Raw genomic sequence first — 22218 nt, 5'->3', positions numbered from 1 at the left:
CTAATTCTGTTTACTGTTTTCATACAAACAAATAGAATTAATTTGTTTTAGCTGTTACTTTGTTAGTTCGATTGTGTTATATTCTAAATCACATAATTTTGTATGTTTTTTTACCCGTCCTGTTGGCTTTTCCCAGGTTTTTTTCCTTAGCTTAAAACAGGAAGTAAAAAAAAGGGAGAAGGACCGTTAGTGACGTCACCGCCGTGCTGTTCCGGAGGCACGTGACGCTGACTGGGTCAGCTGATAAAAGTCGGCTGTTTGTCGACAACAAGCTCGAAGTGCTCAGTCATTGTGGTTCTGCTGGTCCCGGTTCTGGCACAATGAGGAGCCTGGTCGTGTTGGTGTTGGCGGCGTTAGCCTTGACGAATGACGCCCTGGTTCGGTAAGAAAACAAACAAACAAACAAAGAAACATTTAATCCGTTTAGTCTATCAGTTTAAAACGACCTTAAAACCTATAAAGTTAGAGCTAACAGCGTTAGCAGCAACTTACACAAGGTTAACTGTGTTGTTAACCTTGTGTAACGGTCACGCTGGTGGTTTTAAAGCTTTATTTGGAGAAGGGTTGTCTGCTAATGTCTCCCTCTGTGATCACCTGACCTGCTGTTTGTCTCAACTAGCCCAGCTAATCTTGTGACATGAAGCCGTTAGCTGACACTTTGTCTCACAGTTTCAACAACGAAACTCATAAAGTAGATTAAATAACATCAAGCAGGTGTGATTCTTTAAGGGGAGAGTCTGTTTCGGTTTATTTAACTAAATATGGTTTTCAATTTACAATAACGGGCGCATAGGGTGTTTATTTTCAATCTAGAGCTGCAAAACACCCACAAGAAGGTGTTATCGGTCCATTCTCTGCGTCATTTACGGTTGTCTAGTTACTGAAGTACCGGGTCCAAATGGGAATCTCCAACATCCCTCTCCATGGTACCAGCCTCTAACCCATCTTTCCAGGAAATTCAGTGCCTGCATCTTGGGTTATTCCCAGTTGGACCTACTTAGAAATGGATCTCTTGGCAAAATTTGCTAAAACGATTATGTTGGTACACAAGTTTTAATCTGAAAGGGCATTAACAGATCTTGTGTGCTGATTAAAAATGTGTTTCTGTGACTAATAATGAGAATAAACTGTAACCAGGGACACACCAAGGCTTGTAGGGGCTCAGGGCCCCATGTCCTGTTAAAACCAACACCACAAATGTTGTTCAATTCATCTTTGGTGTAATCTGGAAGAGGAGTCTGAGTTTAATTGGCTAAGCCTAAAATAATCAATAATTGGTTATTTGGCTGAGATGTAACTGCAAACCAACTGAAGTTCAAACACAAAGAAAAGGTTAAACTCATATTAGATTGTAACTATGGAAACAACAAATTAAGTGAAGTTTAGACAATTATTGTAATCCACACTGAAAACAAATTAAGTTGCAGATTCTGATTCTCAATAAACACATTTCTTTTGTGTGTCCTCTTTATGGTAATAAAAGTGACAATATTCTGCCTTGAAACTAAAGGCTTTCAGCTTATGTTTTTCCAAACATCCATTATCTCATTTTTAAATTAAGATGAATGCTATTTCCATTTTTTGATTAATTTCAAATACTCATAATCTTTGGTGTGTACATGGCTACTTTTAAGTTATTAAAATGTATTTCTGCCCCTCCTGCGGTAAAGTAAAATTATTCTTGTCAAACCAAAAGTTGCAATAAAGCAATAAAATGAGTAACATGACTGATTTAGCAAGTAGATATGGACTTCTCTGCACATTTATCTTGGCAGGAAGTCTCAAAACCACGAACTGCAGCAGCTACTAAAAACAGTTTGCTTGAAGCGACTGTGCAGCCGGTGACTGAATCCACCAATACGAGCAGAAATGGCTGCAGTCCCACTGATCCAAGCTATTCCTAATTCAGAATAAATAATTTATATACTTCTTTGTTTCTGCTGGGGTTTAGTTCGGTGCGCCTTCGAAACCTTTTGGTGCAGAGAAGCAGCAGCTCTACTCTGGAAAAATACCTCACATTTCTAAACCTTTCCTGGTTTAAGGTCTTTCCAAACTGTTTTATACGTTGCCATTTCTTATCAGAGTGGCCGACTTTTAAAACATGAACCCGAACAATAAAATGGCTTTAGGCTGATCTCATGATGATTACATCATCTTTATTGTTGAACACCTGACTGAGGAAGCTAAAGTTTCAGCTGACTGTTTATAGACGTGTAGTAACTGGGTCAGCTGTGAAAATGGGGGCAAATGGCAGTCAGGTCAGAGGTGGGGACTCGAGTCACATGACTTGGACTCGAGTCATTAAAATCAAGACTTGACTTGAAAAAATTCTCAAACTTGACTGACTTTCACACCAGTGGTTTCTGGATGGTAATGCAGCACATTATTTTGTGTCTTGGTTAGTGATTCTGGCAAGCTTGATTTACGCAACGTGTTTTTATCAATACTGAGATGTGAAATTAGCTGTAGCCTTTTTTTTTTCCCCCCGTTATTTTTAAATCCTGTTTTGAGACTTGCAAAACAGTGACTTGGTCCCACCTCTGAGTCAGGTTATCATGTTGTTTTTCTATTTATGACACCATGTTTAGTTTCTCAGTCAGGTTTGACTGTTTTTGTGACGAGTTATAACCTGAAACAAAAGAAGAGATGTGATGGTGGTTTTCTCAAAAAGCTTCTCTAAGCAACTCTACACATGAAGATCTGTCAAAATGTTGTTACAGAATATGCACTCTAACACATCCACTCAAAATGTTAAACAAATCGCCTAGTTTTGACCAATTCTAATCTCTGGAATGGTGCAGCTCTAGTTTTGTTTTATCCTGGTTTTTATGGAGCCTGGTTCATTTTGAACGCAGTAACATTGATCACAGCTGTCAATTTAAAATCGCAAATGCCTTTAAAAAAACCTCAACGAAAATGTTTTTATGCTTTCTCAACTCTACGAAAAATTGAAGATCAATCAATTAACTCTGTTCATGTTTGTTTGGGACTGCACATGAAAACGGACCTTTATTAACCAGATTACCAACAAAAGACACAATCAAAGCTGTCGGATGATTTTTATTCTGTGAAAATGACTCAAATTGTACGAGTAGATTTTTATTTTCCAAAGTTTTCGTTTGTCTTGGGGAAGCCCACATTTGACCTTTTTGCTCTTGCATTTTGCAGTTAAGTTTGTGATGCATTTGTGTCCTAAAGAAAAAGATGAAAACCTAAGATTTCTCACCGTGTCGCAATAAATCGATCGCATAAATTAATAAAGGTTCATTTGCATGGTTTATCGTTTTTCTTTCTACCAAAAACTGGATGACTAAAGTCCTCTGTCTGGTGAATTTGTCTGAACTAAACCTTTATTATTTTGAAGGACAACTTTGATTAGAGACTTCATAATCTATTTTGTCGTTTCTGTTTTGTTTTGGGTATGTAAAATGTTTTTCAGTTCCAGTGTTAAATGTTCATCAGAATTTAGTTTGTTCTTTAGAATTTGCTCTTATCCTGCCATTACATTACTTGAAAAAGTTATTGCAATGACGTCCACAAGGGGGCAGTGCAGGTTGCACCATGGGGATAAAGTGGGAGGAAGTAAATCAGATCTTTGGTTTTCTTGGGCATAAATGTTGCCGTCTGTTCAGCTTTTGCTTCATTGTGGAAACTGGAGTAAAACGTGACTGTTTAAATTGTCTAAATTAAACTTTTAACCTGTTTTTTTTTTTTTTTTTTTTTTTGGTTTTTTTTAAAATTCCCTTAAAGAAATTCCGTTCAATCCGACGTGAACTGACCGACTCGGGAAGAAGAGCCGATGAGCTGCTGGCTGACAGACACTCCCTGAAGTACAACCTGGGCTTCCCGTCCAGTAATGGACCCACTCCAGAAACGCTGAAGAACTACCTGGATGTAAGCATGTCTGCCTCTCTAAAGCTGCGGCCCGAAAAGACTTCAGCCGTTTAGTTTTAGCCGAGTTGCAGGAGGAAAGAACAACGGCTCGGTTGTTGTTGTTGCAGAATTATGCAACGTTTCCAGAAAGCCCGATAAAGTGTTGAAACTCTGGGAAAGTGTGACGGCTTCTGATCTCCATCAGCGGGTTGGTTGTTTACTCTGAGGCTGCAGAGCAATAGGTGATCACAACTTGTAGATAAGTTGTGTCCAAAGTGTGGCTCGGGGGCAGTTTGTGGCCCCTGAAAGTATTTTGTTTGGCCCACAAGTCGATAATGGTTTAAAAAAAATTGGCCACAAAAAGAGTTGAGCCAAAAAAATTGGAAATTCTTTTTTTCTTTTAATAAGGTAACAATCTGAAGCCATTTTCATGTTTTGGGTTTTTAATGATGCACAGATTTTCATAAAAGATAAAAAAATTGAGCAGGTAAAACAAAAAGTCACAATAACGTTTCCATTTTCTCCTTAATGAATTTTATGGCCTGTCAGCATTTTAAAGCTGCCAGTTTTGTCTCCCAGGATAAAATGCTGAGGTAGATCATTGATAATAAAGACTAATATATTGAAAATTATCTAAAAATATCAAGTGATCAGAATGATTGTTTACATGATCAATTTTAAGTTTCTGCAATGTATAAACTTTTTTGTCCGTTGAATTTTTCTTTATACATAACTATTTTCTACAAATGTATTTATTTACAAGAGATTATTATAAATCTCTCGGTTTATAAGTCCTCATGTTCCACCTTTAAGAAAATCGAAATTGTATTTATTGTAGAAGTAATGCAACTAATTCTAAAGTTTTTTATTTTAAATGTTCAACTCTAAACTAAAATTTGTAATTTTTTTAACTTTACATTAATATCTTATTAAATGACTAAAGTTGCACAACTTTATTATTTTAAGCTCATCTTGAAGTTATTCTCACTTATTAAAATATTCATTATGAAGCTTGGTTAGTATTTTACCATAAAGTGTTAGAACTTCATGCATGTTTAGCCTTAAGCTTGCTATTTAAACATCATTTTTACTTTCAGATTATCTCCATATAAGCCGTTTCAGGGTAATTCTGCAGAGAAACTTTTCTTGTTTTTTTCCCCAGACTGAGTTGCATCCTCTGCTCTCTGGGAAACTTAAGCAGAAGTGAAAACTAATCGTACAATAAATCCGAATCCACTTCTGCATTTTGCGTTTGAGAAACTCTGAGCGTGACTCGACAGAAACGCAGCGTTTGGTCACATGAAGCAGAAATCTGATGGCGGTCATGAGTAATCGTTTCCTTTCTGTAGTTTCTCTTCATGTTGTAACGGTTTGACCCGCGTCGTCTGAAAATGGGTCAAACTGGCTGATTGGTTATTAAACCTGCTCCGTTTGTCCTTGACTGACCTTGTTTTCCCCGACCAGGCTCAGTATTACGGGGAGATCAGTCTGGGCACGCCTCCCCAGCCGTTCACGGTGGTGTTTGACACCGGCTCGTCCAACCTGTGGGTCCCCTCCGTTCACTGCTCCCTGCTGGACATCGCCTGCCGTGAGTCCGTCTCCTCCGACTCCAAACCCGGAACAAACCGGGAATTTAACCGTCTGTTTTCCTTTCAGTGCTTCACCACAAATATAACTCCGCTAAATCCACCACATACGTGAAGAACGGCACCTCCTTCGCCATCCAGTATGGATCCGGCAGTTTGTCCGGATACCTCAGCCAGGATACCTGCACCGTAAGCTCCACCCACTGCGGATCGGATCAGTACAGCGAGTATCAGGGCCTCGCTACGAAAATATGAGAATGCACTCATGCGAGAGTAAAGTTGTACCATTTCGTAACACTACAACTTCTCGTAAAACTAATGCTTCTTGTAATTGGATCATATTTTCGTCGCGTGGCCCTGTTACTTGGCCGTAGATCAGAGTCGAGCCGTTGCCGTGTGAAACCCGCTGACTCGGCTCTCCCCTCAGATCGGCAACATCGCCGTGGAAAACCAGCTGTTCGGCGAAGCCATCAAGCAGCCCGGCATCGCCTTCATCGCAGCCAAGTTCGACGGGATCCTGGGCATGGCATACCCCCGGATCTCTGTGGACGGCGTGGTTCCTGTGTTCGATAACATCATGAGCCAGAAGAAGGTGGAGCAGAACGTCTTCTCCTTCTACCTGAACAGGTGAGACGGATGGTTTTCTTCACAGGAATCAAACATCTTGATGTGCAAATGATGAATTTGGTATGCGAGCTGGTCAGTAATGTAAAGTACAGACTTGGTTGGAGATCGATCTTTTCAGAGTCTCTTATTAAACCGTCATGGTGACAATTTTAACAAATATGAAAAAACATTTTTTTCATATCGGTTACATACTGAAAAACAAACTCTAAACATCGGAACTGAATCTCTGGACACTGAAAGATTTGCATCTCTAGTAATAATTTCCAAACTAATAGGTTGTCTGTTGTCCTGTGAAATGTTACTTTAAAGCAGGGGTACCCAAAGTGGGTCCTGGAGGCATCCTGCATGTTTTAGTCTCTCACTGGTTTTACACACCTGCATCAAATGATGGCTCATCAGAGGCCTAAGCAGAACACCGACATGCTGAGGAGGTTGTTACAACCACTAGGGAGAGAACTAGAACATGCAGGATGCCGGGCCTCCAGGACCCACTTTGGGTACCCCTGCTTTAAAGTCAAAAATATCAGTTAATTTCTACTGATTCTTACAAAGCTGCAGCCGGTGATGAAATCATGATTTAAAGATGGACAGGTTCACGTTTTAACCCCATAAAAATAAAATGAATGCAGATCTCAGGATCTTGAACTCCTTGTTCTCCAGCTTTCAGCAGGTAGATGGTGCACCAGCGCCCTCTAGTGGTGCCACAGAGATAAAAACTTTAATTTTGAGTTTAAAACCTAAACGGACAAATCTGAGCAGGTTTTTTTCATCATGTAAAATTTAGCCAAATATAACTCATCTGTTTTTTTTTTTCCCCATTTAAAAACTGGTTATATTTTTGGACAATGTTCATCTTCTTAATCATAATTATTGCAACTGTCTTAAAGTTCAAAGTAATTTCACTTTACTGAGTATCATTATTAGTGTTGATAAAATGGACGCTATTGTGTATAGAAAAGTTGTTTAAATGGCTAATTTTGATAAAAAAAAAAATTTTTTTTTTTTTTTTTTTTTTGCTCTGCTCAGGAACCCAGAAACGGAGCCGGGAGGCGAGCTGCTGCTGGGAGGAACCGACCCGAAATATTACAGCGGAGATTTCCACTATGTCAACATCAGCCGGCAGGCCTACTGGCAGGTCCACATGGACGGGTCAGAATCACACAAACCTGCACAGCAGTCCCCAAGTTAAACTAAATCAGGTTTTGTTTATGCTTCATTTAAGATGACCAGCCCAAAGGTTGGGTCCTTTAAGACAGTTATTAGTTAATTAAAGCTAACGAAAACTGAAACCCAGACAACCTTCTAACTGAAATAAAACTGAGGTTAGTAGGGAAAACTAACTGGGACTATATAATGCATTTATGAAACTAAAACATTGTGAAATTATAGAAACACCCTTCCTTTTTCTGTTTAAGAATCTTTTTTCCCCACACAAGCAGTTTACGTCGGCTGTCGGCAAATTACGGCTCCCATGCTAGGCTACAAAATGGTTACAGTAAAAGACTAAACAATATTTGACTAATAACGACCAGCAAGCACTCTAAAAACTAAGAATTAGACGAACAAAAGCTCACAACAAAATAAAACCAAACTGTTAACCCTGTCCTCTTTTAAACATTTTATTTTTTCACATAGTTGGAAGTTTGACCTCGAACCTGATCAGGAGCTGCTGCATTGTTGCTTAGTTTAAATTATGTTTAATGGCTCTTAACTGTATTATAATATTGGTATTTTTGCACTAATATTTCTTTGATCTTTTAGAAATGCAACAAAAACATTTAATATTTTATGGCACTTTATTTGCTGATGGGGAAAGTAAAGTGGTTTTAATTTTCTGTTGTTCCAGGATGGCGATCGGCAGCCAGCTGAGTTTGTGTAAAGGCGGCTGTGAGGCCATCGTGGACACCGGGACGTCTCTGATCACCGGCCCGGCCGCCGAGGTCAAAGCTCTGCAGAAAGCCATCGGCGCGCTGCCGCTCATCCAGGGAGAGGTGAGGAAACGACAAGTTAACGAAGACCGCTGCTGTTCTCTAAATTTAACTCAAGTTTCACACAATTTCACATTTTGTTGTGTTACAAGTTTCGGTGAATTTTATTGTGGTTTTTATGTGACAAACGGAGAATAATTCTTCATTTTCATGTCTGTAAAACATTTTAAGCCTCTGAGAACCTCAGAAGATGCTCTCCGTTTATTTTGGGTTTGGATTTATACTAGTGGTGTCCAATATTTTTCTCTATTGTTTTGTTTCAGAGGGCAAAACTGGCCAATTTAAACCACTGACAGGCCACAAAATTCATTAAATTAAAAATAAATGTACCTTCTGACCACTAAACATTTTTTATTTTAATGCGTTTCAGTACATGGTGCCCTGTGAAAAGGTCCCAACGCTGCCCATCATCACCTTCAACATCGGCGGACAGACCTACAGTCTGACCGGAGACCAGTACATCCTCAAGGTGAGTGAACCAGCAGGGGGCGACGGTACCAAACAAACACACTGACTCTGAATCATTAACAGCAGAACAAGCAGCTCTGAAGCTGAAAGCAGGCAGGTCTGTTAGGAGAGAGAAGTTACTCTGCTCCTTCTGTCAGATTTACTCACAGGACATTAAAGGGGACCTATTATGCAAAATTCACATTTGTACAACTTTTGTACTTCCATGTTTGTCTCCACTGCTTCTCAAACAGCCCAAATGCTTTAAAAAAAAAGCATTTTTTTTTAGCTATAAGTTGTTTTTGGTGTCTCAAATTTTTTAAAAAACCTCAAGAATGTAGCATCAAAAATCAGCAGGCACTGCCTGTTGCCTAGCAACCCCAGCCGAGTTCCGCCCGTTACCTAGCAACCCCAGCCGAGTTCCACCCCTCGCATAGCAACCCAAGCGGAGCTCAGGCATGTTTGGTCAGCTAGTTTTACAGTTCTATGTGCTGTACAATGGCTGCTGGAAAAGTCAAGTGTTGAGTTACCATCCAGAAATAACTTCCTGCATTTTTGTTTGAAAAGCAGAAGTGGAGCCATTTTAAGGTGCGAGTGTAAACATTGAGTTTAGAGGGCGTGGCCAGCAGCAGCTCATTTGGATCTAAAGTGTCAAGAGGCCCTAAAACGACTCATTCTGGAAGGAAAACCGAATTAAAATATCATCTAAAAATGAGTTTGCACAGAAAATGTTTTGTATGGATGCTAGCAGGTTCAGGGAAGCGTAACGGGTAACACGGTTAACATTTTGCCCTCCGTCCTGCAGGAGAGTCAGGCTGGGAAGACGATCTGTCTGAGCGGCTTCATGGCGTTGGACATCCCTCCCCCCGCCGGGCCGCTGTGGATCCTGGGAGACGTTTTCATCGGTCAGTACTACACCGTGTTCGACCGCCAGAACAACCGGGTCGGCTTCGCCAAATCCAAGTAAAGACGCATCCTGCACCTGCCGAACAGGACGCTTCGGATCTGAGCTGCTCGTTTCCTGTTCCTCTGATCAAAATGTACCTAACCATAGACTTTAGAGCAAACATGCACTGATGAGGAGTCTGGACCGGTTCTGATGGAGCGTGAAGCAGAACCTGGATGTGATCAGTTGTGCTACGGTATCGATTCTGCTTTTTGAGACATCCAAGTAATTTTCTTTTCCGTCTTAATCAGGGATTTGTTTTAAAATGTATTAATTGGCGTTTTAAGTAGAAGATGGTTTTACTACTGATGTTTTTGTTGAGGTGATTGGGCTCAATAAACATTTTTTAAAGGAACATCTTGTGTTCTGGTTCTGTTCAGGAGTTTAAATAACCTGGTATTTGTCCAGAGGATGAGCCGTTTCTGCTGCAGTCCACTTCCTGCTTTTGGAGCGATCTCTGGTCTGCTTGGCATTCACATGCATTCGAACCGAACCAGAGTTCACTGCAACCGAACCAAAACTCCAGATGACGAACTGGAGGTTGGTCAAACGGGTCTGCTGGGAACTCACTCCAACTCCTCTTTGGGGATTTTATTTTTATATTTTTCCTACTGATGAACTCCCAACAAAATGCCTCCCAACGTGGAATCATTTTCAGTTTCTCTGCACATTTGTTTTTAATTTTTCACTTTGGTCACTCCAAACCACTTCATTTGCTTTTAAACTTAGGAAAAAAGCATCAAATGGCATCAAATGATTTGTTCAACAATGAATTAGGAATTTATTTTCTTCTGCCTTAAAAATTGAATCAAAAGGGGGAAAAAATTACACACAAATTTATCACGCAATCAGTTTAGACTGTTAACAAGAAATGTTTAGTGTTTTTGCACCTGAGCTGCCATAAATAAATCCTTCAGCTCCTTTCTGTTTTGTTTTATTATAAAAATAGTCTCCCAACACTTTGAGGAAAGCGTCCCAGGTTATCTTGAACTCGCTAATGAGCGTTTCTGGTCGGCGACGCCGCGTTTCAGGACCTCTGGATAAAAACTCCGATCTGGGTTCCTGTTTGGAAGCAGCTCTGGGAATCCTGGGAACGCCGTCCTGGAACCAGAGTCTGAACTGTATCATAGAACCAGCAACGTTCAGCTCAGTCTGACCTCAGCGCTCCTCCTCCTGCTCCTTCTCCTTCTCCGAGCCGTCTCCCGGATCCGGCTCGTCGCTCTGGTTCTCCGTGTCCGGGTCTCTGAGCGGGGCGGCGGGGTCTCTCACCACCCCGTCCATCTCCACCTCCAGCTCCTCCTCCGTCTCCTCCTCCACCCGGCCCACCGAGTCGGGGATGATCTCCACCTCGATGTCCGAGGAATCCTCGCTCTCCTTGAACCACACCGTCTTCTGCCCCTCCTTGCGGCGCTGCTTGGACAGGATGGACCTCATGCCGTACTCGTCGCCGTCGCTCCTGCTCCGCCGCACCGACGGGCTCCCCTTGGTGACGTGGTTGGCGTAGACGCCGCAGGTGGAGCAGTGGCGGCTCCGCCTCTCCAGGGGCAGGATGCGGCTCCGGGGCTGGGGGAAGGTGCTCCGTCGGGGCACCACGTTCCAGCGTTTGCCTCGGCTCGGGTCGGCCTCGTTCTGGAATCCGTCGTTGGTGAACTGGAGGGAGTCTCTGTGGCCGGACCGAGGCCGGCCGGACCGCAGGCAGGGGCCCAGGCACTGCAGGGGTCAACACAGGGGCCCCGCGTTAACCACAATATTGGCAAAAATAAGTTCAACTTTTTAAGACAAAATTTAAAAAACCTTCAAATTCTACAACGGAGTGTTAGGGCCATACTAAGAAAAATAATTTGTATGAGAATAAAGTCAAAACCATGAGAATAAAGTCCTATTAGTCATAAAATTATGAAAATAGTCAAAATAGTACGATTAAAGTCAAAGTTTTACAAAAATAGTCGTATTACAAGAATAAAGTTGCACAATAACTAAGTCATGATATTACGGGAATAGTCAAAATAATACAATAAAGTCAAACTATAAGAATAATATGAGCACAAACTCAGAAGAATAAAGTCATGACTTTCTTCTTATGATATGACTTTGTAATTTTATAACTTGAATCTTGTATTTGTTTTACTCGCCATGCCCTATACCTCGTTGTAAAATTGGGAACATTTATTAAATGAAAGAAAAATTGCACATTTTGATTTTTTTTTCTTCTCTACAGAAATGTTTTCCACAGGATTTAGGTCCAGGGACCGCTTTATTAATTTTAATCGTTTTATTTTCTATTCTGCGAAAGTTTATATTTTGTTTCCAGAGAGCCAAATCTTTGAGTTTTAGTTTGAGGACAGAAAAAGCAAACAAAGTCCAAAGAAACTTTTCAGAAACTCTGGAGAACAAAGTCTGAAGAAAACGCCTGGGAAGATTTTTCACGGTTCTTCTGTCTTTTGGATTTTGCAAACTGACCTCACAAATTTTCTCGAGACTCGTGTTTTCCTTCCACAGGCGTGAAATCAAGAAGCCAATCACGATGAGGGAGAGAATCAGGAGAGCCGCCATGATGAGACCGAGCAGCGCCATGTCGCCGGGCCGATAGCCGATGTTCGACGGAGACGGGACGGCCACGGCTGCAGACAAACACAGCAGGGCTCAGCGATTCACTCCAGACTAAACTAGAGCTGAACTTTCGGAGCTTCTGTGTTACCAGGTATGACTTGAACAGAGAGCGCTGCCGTCCCAAACTCTCCTGTGGTCGAATCCACGGCTCTGAGCTGCAGCCACAACATTTACAACAATTACAGCAAAAAGAGTCTCCTGGCAGCAACGAGCTGGTCGGCGCCGTTACGGAGTACATTTGTACTAAAAAAAATCTTTGAGATTTTCTGGAAAAATCTCATAATCTAGAAAAAATATAGAAAGTTTTGAGTTCAAAAAGTTTAAAAATGGCTGGAAAACAGGTTTTCTAGGGAAAACTGAAATTTCCGAGTTTGAAAAGTGGTAAAGTTACTAGAAAAACAAACAAAAACTCAAGAAATTTTGAGATTAGTCTCAAATTTTCTAGAATTTTTTTATATTTCTCTGATTGAAAAGTTGCAAATGTGCCAGAAACAAAATCAAAAACATTGTAGAAAAAAAGACACAAACATTTCTGGGTTAGAAAAGTTGCAAATTTGATAGAAGAAACTGAAATTTTCTAGAAATAAAAATGGAAATTTCCAAAAAAAAATTCTAAAATATCTGAGAAAATTTTATCAAAATGTGTATTTCTAGCTTTATTATTATTACTTTTCCAGTTCAGAATTATGTTTTTTCGAGAAACTTTCTGAGATGAATCTCAAACTTTCTGACTTTTTTGGCGGGAATGTACTCCTCTACATTGGCCATCGTGGGTCACCTGAAGGGCGAAGGACTCCGTCTTCACCACTCTCTTCAGGATCACGAAGCCGTCGGGAGTCACGTTGACGTAGCTGCTGTACTGAACCTCATACTTCATGTCGGGGTTCACACCCTGAAAAACACCAAACAAAGGCGTTAATTAGCCACAAAACATGTGGATCAGGATTTAACTAGACTGTAAATTTAGTTTGTGGGCAAGAAGGATCTCCTGTAGCAGTCTGTACCACAGCGGTTTTGAAAAAGCCTCTGACTGAAGCCACTATAATACTGTGTATCAATGTCTTCTGTATCACTTTTTTAAGTTTATCAAATTGTGTCAATTTGTAAAAGGGGAATAAACAACAAATAAAGCAAAAATAAAACCAGCTACACCTGTTTTGTTTACTAGCATGAATCTATTTTGGAAGAACATTCTGTGTGTTGCTCCTTTTTTCTTTTTTAACATGTTTTGTCCAGCAGGTTAGCAGTGCTACAGCTTTCACTAATTCCCGCTGGATTTTAATGTACACCAAAACCAGACTTTACTGGACATGGCTTTTGGTTTATTTTTATTACACATCATGGCATAAAAATGCCATAAAGTGTGCACTCATTAAAACAGACTGTAAAGAGTGTGTATGAATGGGGGTCACTTACACTTGCGAAGTCTTCATCGCGGGCTCGGACCCTGAAGGGTCTGTTGGTGGTCCGGTCTCGGAGTATCATGCTCTCTGGGATGGAGTTGCTGTAGATAAATCCCTCGAATCGCTCCTTCTCAAAGCGCGGAGGGTTCCTGCTCTTCTTCATCACCTCTATGGTCACCTGCGTCACTGCAAACTGATCCCTGTTGTTCACCTGCGAAGCCTGAAACGGAGGAAAACTCCTTCAAAATCAGAGCTTCCCATTGTTGGATGTTTTTTAAACAATCCCCAGAAAAACGTTTTTCGCTGTTTTACCAGGATTGTCAGAATGATCGGGCCAACGATATCTGCAGCTTTGGTCATTGTAATGTTCCCCGTGTCTTCATCAATTTGGAATATGTTCCCTTCATTTCCTGATGATGAAAGAAAACATAAATCACTAAAAACATCTAAAACTTCCCTGAAAACTCAAATATAACAAACTAATAAAACTGATTTTTACATGCCAAAAAATAACTGAACACATATATTTATGGTAATATTGAGAAAAATAAAGATTTTGGCTAGTAGCTACTAAGCTAAAGCTAATTGTTAAAATCTGGATTCTTTTTAAAATCTTTTGAAACATTAGTGAATTTAAAAAAAAAAAACAAGTTTGTTGTTTTTCTTTAAGTAACTTTTGTCATATTTAATGAGCTGACTTAAACTGTTTTTAAATCTAGAGAAAAAGTTGATGCCAGCTAGCTTAGCATAACGAGTTAGCACCAGCTGCCACATTTTTAGCTTCTTAATTTATTTGTTTTATTTGGTTGTACTAAATCTAATTCCTAAATAAAATATATTTATGTAAAGATATTTTACTGAAATTTCTGATCAAGACAAGAAAGCAAAACTAATTTCTGTTTATTTACTCATCTGGATAGTTTTGCTTTAAAATTAGGGTTAGTTCATGGTTACCTTAAACAAATTTAAGAAGTTGGGTTAGGAATTTTAACTTATTTAATAACTTCATTTAGGTAAAATTTAACCCCATTAAATATTTTTACCATTTGATACTTTAAAGAGATGAGAGAAGATATTCAAAATGTTTATTATTATATTCACTAAGCGCCTCCAAAACAGGGAAAAAGAAAATGCTGGCATATTTTTACTTACAATTCATTGTGACACCAAGATATTCTGATGTATCTGTTTATATTATGTATAAAAAAGAAATTATATTTTGTATGTTTTTAACCTCAGAACTGTTAATTCTTAATGAATCCATATTTTTATTGAATTGTAGAAAAATAAATTAAACACTTTTTATAAAGTTATTCAGTATCAAGTCAAAAGATGAGACCTGAAAGATAAAAAATAAACCCAAGTTAGTCTCTTGCGTCTAACCTCGTAGTATCCTGTAGCTGATCGGCTCGCTGCGGTTCTTGTCTCCGTCTCTGGCGAAAACTGGACCGGGCTCCAGAACCAACGGGCCTTCCTGTTTGAAATCAGTCTGGTTTCGTTTACGATCTCAGAATTAAACCATTCAGATTCTGAACCCTAATCAAATATTGTCAGTATAATCATATTTGTTCACAGTGGATATAATTGAAAGTTAATTGAAATCATCAGTGGTGAAAACAGAACTGGACTCAAACTGATTCCAGCCAGTAGAAACCATCCAGTGGCCTTTTGCTAAAATAAACAACTTCCTGCTTCCTTTTTAGCTGGTCGCTAAAGTTAGAGTCAAACTTCATCATATTTTACAAATATTAAAAACTAAAAAACAGAAAATCACTTACCACAATATGATCTGCAGATTGAAATGAAACCATTTTAATTATAATATATGTTTCTCACATTTTGTTTCAGATTTTAGTTTTAACCCTTTCAGGTGAACTAAGTTCAAATTTGTTAGTTTTTTTTTTTATTTTTGTTTTTTTGTGTAAAGTTTTATGAAAATTTAACATTATATACAAAATTATTTAATGTTTTGTACGAGTGCTACACACATGTTCCAGACAGTACTGGTCACCCACAAAAAGACATCAGCATGGGTTTTCCAAGTTGTGATATTCCATCACCCAAACATCATATCTTAAAGTTTGGGTAAAAATCCACAAGAAAAGTCAACCTTTGTACATTTTTGTTTTAAATAGAGATGCCTAGCGTTGACATTTGCTGCACAAACTCACTTCCTTCTCGGTCAGGTTGACTTTGCCTCTGTAGCCGCCGCTGACGCAAAGCTTGGCCAGTCCTAAGTTTGTCCTGAGACACGGCTGGAACCAGGGTGGCCGGTTGTCCACGTCCCTCACCTGGACCGTGATCATGGCCACGGAGGTGAAGAACGGCTCATTGGAGGCCGAGCCGTTGAACGTGTCCTGGGAGTGGAAGGTCAACGTCAGGGAACAACAAAAAGAAAAACAGACGAGCGTCCTTCCTGTACCTGGACGTGCAACACCAGAGAGACCTTCTGCACCACATCGTAGTCCAGGAGGCTTTTCACCAGGATCTTTGGTGTGTTGATGTTCTCCAGACGGAAATATTTCTCCTGAGGAGTTTGTGTCAAATATTGTCAGTTAGAACGATAAATAAGAAAGATTAATTATTTCAAATCATTTTACACCTTAAAGGGGAATTAAAAACTACCTGAAATCTGTCAGGACCAGTAATAATAATCATCATAATAACAAATTGTTTAAACACAGTTTGATTTTCTGCAGCACTGGGAGGAAATTATCCACATCTCAACTGGATCATTTTCCAAATCTGACAGACTGTGGTAACATTTCCTGTTTTCAGAGATATTGTTACTTTACAGCATTAAAGTCACAGTATGTAACTTTTAGAGGACCAATCAGAGCCAGGAGGCGGGTCTTAGCGCTGTCAATCACTATCTTGTGTGGTGCTGCTCATCCCTCCTCCCCCTCTGCTGCTATTGCGACTAAAGTTCTACAGCTTTTTATTTCTCTTTCTCACTGTTTACGTTTTAATGATGTTTTTAAACCTCTTTCTCACATGCTGTTTTTATTTTAATTATGTAAAGCACTTTGAAATGCCTTGCTGCTGAAATGTGCTATACAAATAAAATTTGATTGATTGATTGATTGATTGATTGATTGATTGATTGATTGTGCTGTTAGCAGATCTTGTTGTCGATGCTAAGGTAGTTAGCATAGACACTGATGATGGTAGATAAATCGTTCACTTGTAACGTTAAGTTGTTTCTCTGCCATTAGCTCATTTAGCAGCGAGTACATGAGGGTGATTGATAGCACTAAGACCCTCCTACTGGCTCTGATTGGCTGTTTTTGGTCGGGAATGATGCATTGCTTGAGATGGTGATAATAACTCATGGAGAAGAGTTTGTTAAAACTGTCATGACCATTTTAACAAATATAAAACATTTTTATAAAGTTACATACTGCACCTTTAATTAGCATTTTATTTCCCTCTTCATGCAGCAAAAAATAACATGTATATATACAGCAATATGCCAGTGATTTAATCCACATTGTTGACACAAATAACCAGAAGAAGACTGAGGAAAGAGATGTAAAGGTACAAAAAACATTTTTTCTTAAATGAATAATAAAAACAGCAGTAAGAACGAGGGAAACCGTACAGTTGCAGACTCTAAGCGATAATAAAGCGGCTCTGAATCAACATCCGTTGCTTCTATGAGTCCGACGCTGGAGTTCACTGGAGCGAGCTGCAGGAAACACCAGAGTTAGAGCGGAAACGTTTCACCAACATGTCGGAGAAAAGCGCCGTCCACCTCGTTCACGTCCAGAACGTAGTGGTTCTGGGCGAAGTTCGGAGGATTATCGTTCACGTTTTCCACCAGAACCTCCACAGACTCGTTCACCTGCAGAGGAGACGAACAGCGAGTTCTGGAGGATGTAGAGTTCAGCGCTGGCTGATCCAGAACAGGGAACATTTAGCGTGTTGTTGGTTTTACTCACAGATCTGGAGCCGGCTTTGCTGCACCTCACCCAAACCACCAGAGTGGGACTGGACAGCGACTGGAACACCAGAACACCTGGTTACTGTACATTTACCAAACTGTGAAAAGGTTTTATTATTACTACCTGATAATCTGGGGGGATTATTATTGTTTTTACCTCGTAATCCAGGCCTTTCTTCACCATCAGGACGTTGCCTTTGACGTAGAACAGATCCTCCGGGTTCACCGAGACGCTCAGAGTGGCATCGCTGCTGGAGATGATCTTCACCACCTGGATGTCGGCCGTGTTGTTTTCAGGGATGGTTACCGGGCCGGGCGGCACCGTGCAGACTGGGAACGGGACCAGAACCAGTAAACAGCAGAACCAGTAAACAGCAGAACCAGTAAGCAGCAGAACCAGCATAAATCAACAGATTGAATCCAGTTGAACTTGTACAAATTTCAGTGTCTCTATGGAGCTAAATTGGAGCCATAAAATTTGTTCAGTAGGAAATAAATAATTTCTTTTAAAAAAGTTTTTAAGAAAAAAGCTGTTAGATTATTTCACTTTTAAAATGGAAAAACGGTTTTTAAATAAAATAATATAAATTAGTGCAAATATCTTACTGCACTAGAAATAAGACAAAACTAACTTACAACTGTTTTAAGTGAATAATTGCTTAATACTGATTTTAAAAATGTACTAGTTCCACTGGTAGATGACACCAGGTTAAATAATAACTAGTCTGTTTTTTAAAATCAATATTAATTGAATCATTTAATTTCCCATTGGGATCAAAAAAGTGTTTTGGAACTGAGCTGAATTTTGTTAATTTGCTTAAAACCAGCTCATATATTTTCCAGAATACTTACTTTTGTCGTATTTACAGTGAAATCAGATATAGGCAGAAAATACTTGGTAAGGTTTTGTGTTTTTGCAGTGAACCATATACACTAAAAAAGAGAATCCAGCTCCAACAATTTAAAAGAAAAGTGAATTAATCCGAATTTAACTGAACTCAGACAAAAAATAGCAAAGTAAATTTGGTGTTTCGCTTCATCCGAGAAGGTTTTGGTTTTTAGAAGACTTGCTCTGTAGAGCAGTTTTAAAGGTCAGAGGTCGTCGGTACTCACGTCTCTGAGCCCAGCACGGCGTGGAGAAGCAGAAGGCGACGATGCATCCGAGCAGAACGTCCGCAGGTTGCTTCTTGGATTTCAGTTCCATGTTCCAGAGGCAGCGGCGAATGAAGCCCAGAGCAGGACGAGGCGGCCGTGGTACCAGCTGGTACCGGGCCACATAATGGCCCGTCTGTGCTGCCGGGGGGAGTGGGAGTCGACTACAGTCGCGATGTTTGTGACTTCATCTCAGGGCCGCTCTCTGCCAGCAGCAGGCTCCCAGCCTCCCACTGGAATAGCTGCATCTCCTTTAGCCTGCAGAGGAATGGAAACATTCCTGACGCGCTGAAGTATTGTCTGCTTTCACAGACATTTTCTTAGCTCCCTCTTTTATTTTGAAACCCTGGTGACAATTTGGCCAAGTTTCCTGTTAGTTTAAAGATCCCAACATCACACCAGTCCAGTTGGACAAAGCCTTACTTAAAGGGGCAATGTCACGTAAAATCATGTAATTCTCTCATTAAAAGTACACCTGGAGTATTGCCTTGAATCTTTCATGCATGTTTGAGAAATCCTTTAATCTCCATGGCAACCATTCAGCTGTGCAAAACACCTGGTTGAACTAAGCTCCGCCTTTGAGACGCAGCTCCTCCCCCTTTCCATCAGCTGTGTTGTTTACCATCCTCATGTTGATTTTATTACACTTTGCCTCTTCTTAGTGCAGGGGTCACCAACTCCAGTCCTCCAGGGCTTCCAGTCCTCCAGGGCTACCAGTCCTCCAGGGCTACTAGTCCTCCAGGGCTACCAGTCCTCCAGGGTTACCAGTCCACCATCCTGCAACTTTTAGATTCACCTCTGCTCCAAAATGTCTGACTTCCATCACCAGCATTCATTCCTCTCTGCAATAGGCTGGAAACGAGCAGTTTATTTGATCCAGGTGTGTTTGAGCAGAGACGCATCTGAAAGTTACAGGATGGTGGGACTGGAGGACTGGAGTTGGTGACCCCTGTCCTAGAGACACATATTCTCACCACATCATTCATTAATTTATAAAGGCCACAGTTCCAAACTAAATGTTGAATTAGCAAGCTAAATATTTAGCTTGGAACCTAAATATTTATTTGTGCGTGAGATGTAGCTTTCTAACTAAATGTTTTGTCTCAAGCTAAACATTTATCTGGAAAGCTCAACATTTTTGGCTGATTCTAAATATTTAGCTTCAACCAAAGCATTTAGTTTTTAAACAGAATATTAATTAATACTAAATAAATAGTTATTAATCTAAATATTTACTTTGCAGCTAAATATTTAGTCAGGAAACTAAATATTTTGCTTCACACTAATTATTTAGCGTGAAGCTAAATTTTTAGCTTGCTAAATATGTACCCTCAACTTAAATATTTAGCTTCAAGTTATTTATTCAGTTTAATAACTGAATATTTATTTAGCAAGTTAAATATTTACTTTCAAGCTAAATATTTAACTTTCTTGCTAACTAAACATTTAGCTTCAAGCTTAATATTCAGTTTAAAAACTAAATGTTTACTTACTAAGTTAAGTATTTACTGTGAAGCTAAATATTTAGTTTTCTTGCTAACTAAATATTTAGATTGGAAGTAAATATCTATTTTAGAAACTAAATATTTAGTTGGTGAGCTAGGTATTTAATTTGAAGGTAAATATTTAGGTTTCTAGCTCAATACTTAGCTTCAAATTATATATTTAGGCAAACTCAATAACTAAATATTTCCTTATGTTCTTTTTTATATTTTGTAGTTTAAAGGGCAACTAAAATAAACTTCTCCAACTGTAAAGCACGGTGGTGGAACTATCATACTTTGGGCTCATTTTGCAACCAGGAAAATCCTTTCCATCCTTCACAGTGTGCAGAAAATTCACCTTCAAGCAGCTTCAGCATGAAATTTAGATCGATTTTGCAAACAAAATGAAGCATCTGAACAAAAACAAAACCACTTCCTGTTGATCCGACCCATCTTCCTTATTCTGGTTCTGACATAAACAGAGTAAACAGCCGGAGCGGTTTTCCTCTCTGCCCTCCCGGTCTGGTACCTGGCAGTAATAATAAGGCGGCACAAAGCGGAACGCTAACGGCTTCACATGTGGACAAGGCAGCTCTGTCCCCATCTGTGTGGGAACAACAAGCTCATAGAGCCACATGAAGCTCATTCATTATGAACATGCAACACTCGGCCCGAGGCTGCTGGGAAATTTTTCCGGACTTATTGTTTCACAGGTTGGAGAACGAGCGCTGCAGTTTGGGTTTCCGACCAGCAGGCGGCGCCAGAGCCTCTCAGATCAGCCGAGAAAATGAACGTAACAGGAAAAACTGATGAGTTTTTAACTCAACTCTGCTTAACTTTGATTTTACACCAGAAGAAAATTAAAACTGGGTTCTGACATAAGTTTCAACACACACTGTAAAAAATATACAAAAAAATATGCCATAGAAATATGAATAAACTTTCCTTTAAAACTTTTAAAGAGTGTTTTCCTAAATTTTCTTCTTCCCATTAATGTTTTTGAATGTTTTCGAACTTTCTGTAGGAATACAAAAAGTTTCAGTTTTGTATTAACAGAAAAGTGAATAAATTTAACATCATAAACTGTTAAATTATGGTGAAAATCCATTTTTTGTTCTGCTAATTTTCTGCCAGTATTTTCTGTATTTTTTTTAAACACATTTGCTTAATCAAATTTAACTGTTTGATTTGTAGCTCTGTTTGTTTGGATGTCCCTTAAATTATTTCTGCAAAACAAATCACTTAAACCATAAACTTATCAATTTAAGTGACATCCATGTTTTTTATGAACTGCAAAAACGAAACTTAAAAAAGTTTACAAATATAACTAAACATTAGTTTTTAACTGAATTTTAAGCTTGAAGCTAAATGTTTAGTTAGCAAGAAATACATTTTCTATTTTAAATAGAAAATGAAATGTTTTCTGCCAAACTGTCAATATAGATACTAATTTTTGTCAATATTAGAAAATGATTGACTCAAAACACACCTTCAACATAATTCTGTCCTACTTTAGATTTTTCTGACTCAAAATCAGAATGAATTATTAAAATCTGTGTTTTATCTGAAAGGTTTTATTTCATTAAAAGCGTCGTTTACCTAAAGCTGCAAATCTTACGATAAAATCCCTGGAGAAGATAAAAAACTGCTCAGATTTGAAGCTGCTCCAAAAAAACGTACAAAAAGTCAGGAGGGAACAAAGATTTACAGCTGCAATAAACATATTTTATGATGTTTGGTTTCAACTTTTTCTCCTTTTTGTGGGAGTTCTTGCTTGTTTATGCAGATTTCGTCCTAATCTCTTCATACACGCAGTGAGAAACTTCAAGAAGCAGTTTCCAGTCTGACCTCATTCCCATCAGCAGGATGAATTTTTAGAGTTTCTCACCACACATTCAAAGCGATGGTTTCCTGTCCGACGTTTTTATGGCATGTTTATGGTGAAATGTTGCTGCTGACGATGTAACTGAAACTTTGTGTTTAGCAGAAAACTGTATGTTTATTACAGACCTACTTATTAGCATCTTTAATCCGCCTGCAGCCACAACGCAGTCACTTCTTAATTTTCCCGCTTTATCGTGACTTATTGGGGGAAAATGCTCAGATGCAGGAAGTTACAATGGATTAAAATTCCTGAGCTCTCAGATTTTTTCCTGTAA

The 22218-nt window shown here is 39.3% G+C and overlaps 2 protein-coding genes and 1 long non-coding RNA gene across 3 annotated transcripts; 2 read left to right on the top strand and 1 right to left on the bottom strand.

Annotated features, from left to right (window-relative positions):
• Positions 1-192: 192 nt before the first annotated feature.
• ctsd (cathepsin D) lies at positions 193-9822 on the top strand. Its single transcript, XM_015035554.1, has 9 exons — positions 193-382; positions 3738-3894; positions 5338-5461; positions 5530-5648; positions 5887-6086; positions 7113-7235; positions 7933-8077; positions 8445-8543; positions 9327-9822. Exons 1-9 carry the CDS (start codon positions 321-323, stop codon positions 9486-9488), a joined length of 1191 nt encoding a protein of 396 aa, XP_014891040.1. The 5' UTR covers positions 193-320; the 3' UTR covers positions 9489-9822.
• LOC106949365 (uncharacterized) lies at positions 1533-2713 on the top strand. Its single transcript, XR_001425362.1, has 2 exons — positions 1533-2258; positions 2550-2713. It is a non-coding gene; the product is annotated as an uncharacterized LOC106949365 (long non-coding RNA).
• A 577-nt stretch (positions 9823-10399) lies between the features above and the next one.
• cdhr5a (cadherin-related family member 5a) lies at positions 10400-18737 on the bottom strand. The gene is made up of 14 exons (XM_015035552.1): positions 18537-18737; positions 17581-17753; positions 17422-17481; positions 17235-17324; positions 17082-17168; positions 15903-16007; positions 15652-15837; positions 14864-14954; positions 13793-13890; positions 13494-13700; positions 12856-12969; positions 12166-12232; positions 11928-12088; positions 10400-11177 (listed from the first exon to the last, which is right to left on the bottom strand). Exons 1-14 carry the CDS (start codon positions 18625-18627, stop codon positions 10626-10628), a joined length of 2082 nt encoding a protein of 693 aa, XP_014891038.1. The 5' UTR covers positions 18628-18737; the 3' UTR covers positions 10400-10625.
• Positions 18738-22218: the final 3481 nt, after the last annotated feature.

The sequence above is a fragment of the Poecilia latipinna genome, unplaced genomic scaffold, assembly GCF_001443285.1.
Source record: "Poecilia latipinna isolate Pla-1442-1.1 unplaced genomic scaffold, P_latipinna-1.0 Scaffold338, whole genome shotgun sequence".
Classification (NCBI taxonomy): domain Eukaryota; kingdom Metazoa; phylum Chordata; class Actinopteri; order Cyprinodontiformes; family Poeciliidae; genus Poecilia; species Poecilia latipinna.
The sequence above is the reverse complement of the archived record's forward strand: the minus strand, read 5'-3'. Positions and strand labels throughout refer to the sequence as shown.

Coding starts and splice junctions, on each gene's coding strand:
- ctsd (XM_015035554.1), top strand. CDS start 321: ATGAGGAGCCTGGTCGTGTTGGTGTTGGCGGCGTTAGCCTTGACGAAT. Junction 3,895..5,337: donor CGCTGAAGAACTACCTGGAT/GTAAGCATGTCT, acceptor TTCCCCGACCAG/GCTCAGTATTACGGGGAGAT. Junction 8,544..9,326: donor GAGACCAGTACATCCTCAAG/GTGAGTGAACCA, acceptor TCCGTCCTGCAG/GAGAGTCAGGCTGGGAAGAC.
- cdhr5a (XM_015035552.1), bottom strand. CDS start 18,627: ATGGAACTGAAATCCAAGAAGCAACCTGCGGACGTTCTGCTCGGATGC. Junction 17,754..18,536: donor GCCGTGCTGGGCTCAGAGAC/GTGAGTACCGAC, acceptor TCCCGTTCCCAG/TCTGCACGGTGCCGCCCGGC. Junction 12,089..12,165: donor CTCTGTTCAAGTCATACCTG/GTAACACAGAAG, acceptor GTTTGTCTGCAG/CCGTGGCCGTCCCGTCTCCG.